Below are 9,161 nucleotides of genomic sequence, written 5' to 3' on the forward strand. Positions count from 1 at the left end.
ACTAGAACTTAAAAATAGCTGGACACAAATGGAAATTCAATTGAAACACGTGGGAAAAATACCTAACTTTTTAAGTGATGTGTGTTATCAAGCGTAATGGTATTTTTAGGTAAGAAATATATATATATATATATATATATATATATATATATATATATATTTTTTTTTTTTTTTTTTTTTTTTTTTAATAAAATCCAAGTTTTTTGAGTGAAAGCAGTGAATGTCTTTTTTTTTTTTTTTTTTTTATTCTATTTACATTTGAGATGCAATTGTTGGCTGTTTTCAACAATTTACATCGAAAATAGACATTGATTGACTGAAAATGGTTCAATATGAGATGAAATGCCTTGTTTTCTCATGTATATTTATAATTGCTCTTCACCTAAGAATATATGTTTTATACAATAACTCGAATAATCGATAGAATTTTCAGTCGATTACTCGATTATTAAAATATTCGATAGCTGCAGCCCTAGTTTTATATTCATGTATTGTGAGGACCCCCTTTGAAATCGAAATTATTTTCCTGAACTTAACTTTTCGCTCTTAAAATACAGTATTTTTCAAGTAATAACCTGCACAGCAATAACTCCACTAGTCTGTTAAAGCCTTGTCATAGACAGATATGAACAGTCCTTGTGCTTTATCTCTCTTTCAGATACAACAGTTTGCTGGAGGTCATCGCACAGTCTCTCATTGATATTGTGAAGGCTCTGAAAGGTTTAGTGGTGATGTCATCAGAATTGGAGCTAATGGCTAATAGCCTGTTTAACAATGGTGTGCCAGATATGTGGAAGGCCAAGGCAAGGCACACATACGAACACACAAACATCGATATGAGCTACGGAGGTCACATTGTGATTGTTGCATAACTTGTTTGATAGACTGGTGATGAAATATGTGTTGTTTTGGGGGAATCCATTTTGCAAGAAAAGGAGGAGAAGGGCCACACATAGTACACTGAAGTTTGTTGCTTATAGTCGTTACAAGAATGGATGTCAAACTTTATGGTAAATTTTGAAACAACGCAAGTAATTCCCACAACAAAAAATGAATCACAAAACCTTGATTGTCTCCAAACAAAAACTTCAAGTTACACTACATGCAGCTTGGTTTGGTGCCTTGCTGAATGGCATCTTGGCAGTGTACAGGAAATGATTCATCAGGTTGCTCTCATTTCCTCTTTCCGTGTATTTCTGTGTATTTCTTCATGTGTTCACTGCAACATGTCAAATGGGACATCTTTTTGACTTTTGCGTAACCATTTCGATGGTGGTGATGTCACAGTGCTCCCTTTCACTTCTCCAACTGGAGTTTGAACTCATGTTGTCATTCTGGCAGTCAGGTGTGCTGATTACTGAGCCAATCGCACACTCTAGCTTCACATGCACTCTTTTAAGCATCCAGGGAGTCATGTTTCTATTAAACCTCTACATCAGTGGTTCTTAACCTTGCTAAAGGTACCGAACCCCTCAAGTTTCACATTTGGATTCACCGAACACTTCGGAATTACAAAATAAAGCATTTTTTCTGTATCTAAGCTAGCAAGCTAATTTAGCAAATTCCCGTTCAAAATTCTTCTCATTTTGACAACATGTTTTTAAAAACATGTCAAAATTTGAGACTACGATGCCCATTGGTCTGTTGTATTCCCTCATACCAAGTGCAAGTCAACCTAGCAAACTAGTTCCTCCTCCCATCAGATTAACCCTATAAACTGGGAGCAAACCAGTCCAAAACCTGGTCTAAAAAGCCACTTTGCTTAGATTTACTCAGCGTACGAAAATAGGGCTCTGCGTTTCTTTATCTTCACCAAACCCCTTAGATTTAATCACAGAACCCCTGGGTTTCGATCGACCCCAGGTTAAGAACCACTGCTCTACATGCACAACGCTTCTTCCACTGTAGCTGTAGCTCAGTAGTTAGCACGTTTGACTGCCAAGGTTGCAACGTGGCTCCAAATCCAGAATGGAGAATGACAATGAGGTATGATGCAACATAATGTCACTCCCATTAAGAATCCATATTTGCAGAATGAAAAGTAGTGTTATTGTTTTATTACCATGATTTTCATTTTTTTTTTTAATCCCAAAATATCTAACGTAAAATTTACTGTTACTGAAGCACTATAACGTTTTTACGTGTTTTTACGGTTTTCCCGGCGGTTATCTTTTATAAGAGTAAAATTCTGCTTTTTTTGGTTTTTGTTTGTTGTTCGCGAAGGGCTACCGGTTTGATATTCACATTTGAGATTAATTCATTCATTAGTCAAATGACCTTTTTTGAAGTTTGAATTAATAATTAATGATAATCTATGTGAAGACACTGATCAAGTTTGAAGATTTGACGTTTTATTACAATGAATCCTTGCCAGTCTTTATTTTCAAATGATCAGCTGTACAATATTCCTTGGAAATCACAATGTCCAATCACTGGTGAGCTTGAACAGGCCCGTAGTCTACTGTAGCAAAAATGTTCATGCACAAATATGCTTAAAGTAAGATATACAGTGATCCTTCGCTACTTCGCACTTCAAACTTTGCACCCTCAGTCCATCGCGGATTTTTCTTCAATTTAAAAAAAAAAAAAAATAATAATAATACAGATGAGCTGTCCCGAGCTGATCGCATAGTCTCGCTCTCGCTCCCTCCCTCCCTCTCCCTGCTCTTTGTTCGTCAGGCACATCACTGGAGTTGCTTATTAAAGTTAACAATGTTGACAGATTTTTGATCTTGCCAGAGTCACGGACTTCAAAAGCGTTGCATGTGCCACTCATCGTTTAACTTGTTAAACAGTTGCTGTGGCAACTCATTGTGTGTAAATGACCAGCTTGAGCGGATTTGAGTGGACTCACTATGAAGCATTTAGTAAAGCCAAGCATTTTACTACTTTATTCTTGTTTAAAAATAATTCAGTGGGACAATAACACGTTTGAAACTTATCCTAATTATTACATTTGAAGTGCTTAAAAAACATTTATTAAAATCTATATGTACAGTGGGGAGAACAAGTATTTGATACACTGCCAATGGGAAAACCCATTACATAAAAGTGTTTTTTAAATCATGCTTTGGGTGAAAACATGTCTTATATGTATCTCTTTCCAACACACTTTTTTTTTTTTTTTTTTTTTTTTTTTTTTAATTGGGAGTGCGCTACTTCGCTATTTTTCACTTATCGCGGAAATTTTTTAAAAACATTTTTTTTAATGGGAGGTGCGCTACTCAGTTTTTCCACTTGTCGCGGCCGGTTCTGGTCCCCATTAACTTCGAAAGACGAGGGGTCACTGTAATGTCAATTCAGGTGTCAAACATTTTCATTTTATTGCCAATAAAATACGAGCTCACAAAAACCAAACATCACATATTTTTTAGGATTTTAAATCTTTAAATGCTGTTTTTATAATTTGAATTGTGAATTATATTATAAAAGAAAAGCACAAAGAAAAAAAAAATAGGTGGATACAAATTTTTATAAATCCGTTTTCTATGATGTTAGCATTTAACCTATAAAAGAAGCAGTGCTAGTTGACATCGACAGGTTTATGTTACGCCAGTGGATACAGATTTTTACAAATCCCTCAGCATTTAATTTATGAAAGAAGCAGTGCGAGTTGACATCTACAGTTTGATGTTAAGCCAGATTCATTTTCGCCTTGTAGCCAGCCCATAAATCTTAAAATGGTACATTTCCCTGACCGGGAATCGAACCCGGGCCGCGGCGGTGAGAGCGCCGAATCCTAGCCACTAGACCACCAGGGAATGTTGATGACCTTCTCTTCCCATATAGGCTTATCCCTCACTGAAGCCTCTGGCCTCCTGGGTATCTGACCTGCTGCAGAGGATCCATTTCCTGCAAGAATGGATCTCCAATGGTATTCCACCTGTCTTTTGGATTAGCGGCTTCTACTTCCCTCAAGCTTTTCTCACCGGCACCCTGCAGAATTATGCCCGTCGCTTTGGCATCTCCATCGACACCATTGGATTTGACTTTCAGGTTTGACATTAGCTGTTTGTTCGTTTACTGGACTGTATACAAATCCTGTCTAGCCATGGCCCTGTTTATCCTCAGGTTGTGTTAAAAGCCGTGTGCGACATACATGAAAAGCCAGACACAGGCTGCTATATCAATGGGTTATTCATCGAGGGTGCTCGCTGGGATAATAACACCGCTCAGCTAATAGAGTCCAGACCGAAGGAGCTCTATACAGAAATGGCAGCCATCTGGTTCATCCCAACACAAAACCGCAAACCTCCGACCTCTGGGATCTACATCTGCCCCATTTACAAGACCCTCACACGAGCTGGTTAGTATAAAGTATTAACATGTTCTTCTTTGTGTATTCAATTTGGGTTAAACAAGCGTGAGTACAGCTTGGGTTTTATCTCCTTGTGGTGTGGTTCAGCCAAAAATAGACTGACGTCAGACAGTGTCATGTTTCATGACCTAGAAAGTACAGCTCTGTATTTTCCATCCACACCGCACCGCTGTCACCTTTCTGGTACGCTGGACTGTGCGGACACTGATGTGTTCATGTGCTTTTTCAGGGACGCTGTCTACTACTGGGCATTCTACCAACTATGTGATTGCAGTAGAGCTGCCTACGGATCTCACACCAGGACACTGGATCAAACGCGGAGTGGCCCTCATTTGTGCTTTGGACTATTAAACCCGATCCGAGATGTAACCTACAGTTTAGTACTGTACTGAACATCTTGGGTCACCACTTACTTTTTTGACCTTATTCAGAGCAATCAAACATACAAAAAAGAAAGATAAGATGCTGTATTACACAACACTAAAAAGTATCTTTTTTTTAGGATAGCAGATGGTACAGATTTGAGTAACTGGTATCGAGGGAACTGCATTTATGAGAACTGTAGTGACATTTCCTTTCTTTTTGTCCTTTGAGAGACACATGTCATACACGGTCATTATGAAGTTGTTAAATGGATTTTTCCGTGTAAACAGTAGTATCTTGACTTAAAAGTGCCCCAATTTACAATTTTTTGGAGTTACAAAAAACTGGTTAACTTTCGAACCCCAGGAGTAAGTCTAAGGGGTTTAGCGAAGGTAAAGAAACACACAGCCCTATTTTCATACGCTGATTAAATCTAGGCAAAGTAAATGGTAAATACTTATATAGCGCATTTATCTACATGGTTACTAGGAGTGCAACGGTTTGCGGTTCAAAGCCGAACCGTACGGTTCAATACGCCTTTATGAACCACGCCTTTTCGGTTTTGCAATTAATTTATTCTGAACGCTTGTGGAATGAATTGGTCGAGCTCTGTGTGCGACGTGAAGCACAGCTGTGGAGAAATTCCCGCCCCGCCGCAAGTAAATGTCCGATCGCTGTCAAGCACCTGTGTAATAGAAGCCGAGTAACGGCCTCTCTCGCTTACGAGCGAAGTGAAAGTGAAACAAGAAAGAAAACAAAAAGCTATGGCGAGCGGAGGAGTGGAGAGACCGAATTTTGAGGAAGCACTGGCTTCTTTCAAATCTGCGGTGTGGCAACATTTCGGTTTCCCCGTGGACTACAATGCGGTGGAAGAGAAAATAGGAGGAAGAGAAAATATTGAAAAAAAAACAAACAATTGCAAGCATTGCTCAGCGCTTGTTCCCTATGCTAATGGCAACACTTATAACATGACTCCGGCACCTCAGCCGGCATCACCCACAGATATCACTTTCTCAGAGCAGGACAACCCTGGAGATGACACCAATGAAAACACATGGCGGGCTCCGTTAATTTATTTGCAACGCTTGACGCGCGTAATTTGTACAAGTGAGCACTGATTTTTAAATGTGTATGTGTGTGTATGTGTATGTTTTTCGTGCGTTACGTTTTTTTTCCTCCGTTAATACTAGAGGTGGGAATCTTTAGGCATCTAACGATTCGATTCGATTAGATTATAAATCAATTATTGATGATACCCCCATCCCCCGCTATTAGCTGCTTTTAATGTTTTGTACATTAGTTACAAAAACTGTAAAAAAAATAATAATAATAATAAATAAAAAGCCTCGCAGGCTTAAATAAACGACTATTTCAGTATCAAGTTAACAGTTAAAAACAATAAATCATATACTCAAATCCCCATTCTGTATCAGCAGCTTTAAACTAGATTCAATTAATTTAATGTTGTGAATCAACCGTTAAAGTTGTTATAATTGCTCCCGTTATTCTATAATTTCCCTTTTGTCTACTTTCGACATATGACAGTTTTAAAACTATTTTAAAGATTCAAGTCAATATTTTACCGATTTAGGAGTATTTTAGATAAAAAGTTAATTAGGTTCGCTTGGAAGGTTCGCTACAACGGCCTTGCAGGGAAGTCTACTGCTTTAAGATGGCGGCTGTTTACTAACACCCGCATCTAGCTTTCTGTACATTGCATCTAGTCCTATATAAATATGATATCTACCGTGCCAGTATGTGGACGTACTTTGTAGCAGCTGTCGGCAGCAGTCAGGTATGTTATTGTTTTTTTATCTCGCGGCATGAGTTGAGCTAGAGCCGTGAGTTGAGCATTGGCATTACCCGAGGGGCCGGGTAATGACAAGCATGATGTTTAGCTACTCTCGCTCCGTTCCTCATTGCGTTCCGAAGACCGCGCGGCGCGCTGAGTGTGTTTTACTTTCGCTTTACTTGACATATTTCAATAATCGGAATTTGGATGTTTGTGAATTGTTCTCGAATCTTGCACGGCCGAATCGCGAATAATCTAAGAATCGGAAATTTCGCACACCTCTAGTTAATACATTGGTTGAATGATGCGAGAAAAGTCAGAGGCACGGAGAGGGAAGAGTGTTTGTTGTGACGCTGTAGCAAACGCGATGCTAGGCTAGGTGGCTCCAATATGTCCTAACTGTAGCCGACAGCCTACAACCTACGCCTAGATAACTCATGCATATAGAAGAACATGCGAAATGACAGACTCGGTAGCGTTAGTAAACAGCGGCCATTTTAGAGCAGTAAACTTCTCAGAAAGGCTCTGTTGTAGTGAACCTTCCTAGTGAACCGAAGTAACTTTTATTTAAAATACTCCTAAATCGGCAAAATCTTGACTTGAGTCTATCTTTAAATGATGAAACAGTTTTAAAATTTTCACACGTCAAAAGTAGACAGAAGGGAACTAATGCAAAAACGGGAGCAATTTTATCAACTTTAACGGTTGATTCAGAACATTAAATGACCTTCAAACATAGCAAAGGTTACTGTTTTTTATGGGGGGGGCAAACAAACATGAAAGGTAACACCAGTTACTTTGCCAAATAACTTTGTTACTACTGTGTGTGTATTTCAGTAGTCAGTCACTAAACTAGCCAAAGAGCTAAGAGGCATTTTAACAGTCAAACATGTTTACATTTCAAGTGTTTATTTCATTTTCTTAAAAGCAAAATAAAGGCAGTTTAAAAAAAAAAAAAAATGCGAAAAGCAAACCGAAACCGTGATCCTAAAACCGAGGTTCAAACCGAACCGTGGGCTAACTGAACCGTTGCACCCCTAATGGTTACCATGCCCAAAGCGCTTTACATTAGCACACATTTACCCGTTCACGCACACATTCACACAACAAATGGTGCTGCTGCCATGCAAGGCGCTGCCAACCGATTGGGGGCAAATTAGGGTTCAGTGCCTTGCCTAAGGGCACTTCGACAGTGGGCAGTCGTAGCCGGGAATTGAACCACTGACCATTCGGTCCATGGACAACTCCGGCTACCAACTCTGCCACGACCGCCCAAAGTGGCTTTTTAGACCATGTTTTGTACTGTTTTGCTCCCAATTGCATGCTTAATCCATTTCTTTTAACTGCTAGTCCTCGATCCGATGGGAGGAGGAACTGGTTTGCTCAGTGGAAGGTTGATTCTCACTTAGTATGAGGGAATACACCAGACCAATTGGCAGCATGGTCTCAAATTTTGACCTGTTTATAAAACATGCTGTCAAATGAGAACAAACTTAAACTGGAATTTGCCAAATTATTAGCTTGCTAGCTTAGATATGTTGGTGTGGAATATTAAAAAAAAAATTTAAAATTTAAAAAAAAGCTTTATTATCTAATTCCGAAGGGTTCGGTGAATCCACATGTGAAACTTGTGGGGTTCGGTACCTTTAGCAAGGTTAAGAACCACTGCTTTATGGCTTCTTGTTTAAAGCCCAAATTAAACTCAAACTGCTGCTTCAGTGAAATGAAACTGTCAATGCACTTTCAGTTATTTGAATTGGGACAGTCACAAACAAATGCAAAATGAAAGGTGCATGGAAATGTTAACACGATATTAAAGTGATAATAGCCCAACCTTACTTACTGCAGCTTCTGACTTAATCCCCAGGCCCCTAAAAGGCAGAACAACACATATTCTAAGTTATTTGCTGCGATTGTCGGCAGGAGACTTCCGTTCCATTTAATGTGGGAGGGACTGGAATTGCAAAAAAGTTGCAATACTGTTATTTTATGTATAAAAGTAACAAAATCGTTATTATGGTGAGACACTAGACCGGGGGTCAGCAACACGTGGCACTTTAGCGCTGCCCTAGTGGCTCCCTGGAGCTTTTTAAAAAATATTAGAAAATGGCAAAATATGGGGTGGGCGGGGGTATATTTTGAGTTTTAATATGGTTTATGTAGGAGGGCAAACATGACACAAACATTCTTCTAATTCGTTAATATTGTAATGAAGTTAAACTTGAGGCGGCATCATCCAACTGAATAGTCACTTGGTGTGTCATTCTCTGTAGGATGCACTGCAGAGAAAATTAACATATATTCATTTTCGGACTATAAGGCACACCTGACTATAAGCCACCACCCACCAAATTTGACACAAAAACGACATTTGTTCATAGGTAAGCCGCACTAGACTATAAGCCGCAGCTGTCCTCATTGTATTATGGGATATTTACACCAAAATATATTAACCGGTAACACTTTATTTGACAGTGGCCTCAGAAGACTGTCATAAGACCAAATGAACCACCATGAAGCTTTGAACTAATTGGCTGCAGAGCTTCATTGTTTCAAAAGGCTTCATATGGCCAACACTGATCCCTTGGGGGAGACAGTCAAACTCCTGCTGCCATCTGCTGTCAACACTGTTGTCGTCCAACATGCCTCCCAACATGCGTTGCAGCGCTACAGATGTAAATAACAATC

General features: G+C 39.2%; 1 protein-coding gene and 1 non-coding gene across 6 annotated transcripts in view; one reads left to right on the forward strand and one right to left on the reverse strand.

The window, feature by feature from the left end:
* Positions 1 to 7,068, forward strand: part of dnah1 (dynein, axonemal, heavy chain 1) — an 82,634-nt gene extending 75,566 nt beyond the window's left edge. For 3 of the 5 annotated variants that reach the window (XM_057845899.1, XM_057845897.1, XM_057845898.1), the window contains 4 exons: positions 659 to 803; positions 3,790 to 3,996; positions 4,072 to 4,306; positions 4,548 to 7,068. In XM_057845899.1, the coding sequence (XP_057701882.1) occupies positions 659 to 803; positions 3,790 to 3,996; positions 4,072 to 4,306; positions 4,548 to 4,669 (709 nt within the window). In that variant the 3' untranslated portion in view covers positions 4,670 to 7,068. Of the gene's footprint in view, positions 1 to 658; positions 966 to 3,789; positions 3,997 to 4,071; positions 4,307 to 4,547 lie in introns of those variants that run through there. The other 2 variants (XM_057845900.1, XR_009064391.1) reach the window with 2 other exon arrangements.
* trnae-cuc (transfer RNA glutamic acid (anticodon CUC)) lies at positions 3,690 to 3,761 on the reverse strand. Its single transcript has one exon. It is a non-coding gene; the product is annotated as a tRNA-Glu (tRNA).
* Positions 7,069 to 9,161: the final 2,093 nt, after the last annotated feature.

Source organism: Corythoichthys intestinalis, chromosome 9, assembly GCF_030265065.1.
Source record: "Corythoichthys intestinalis isolate RoL2023-P3 chromosome 9, ASM3026506v1, whole genome shotgun sequence".
NCBI lineage: Eukaryota > Metazoa > Chordata > Actinopteri > Syngnathiformes > Syngnathidae > Corythoichthys > Corythoichthys intestinalis.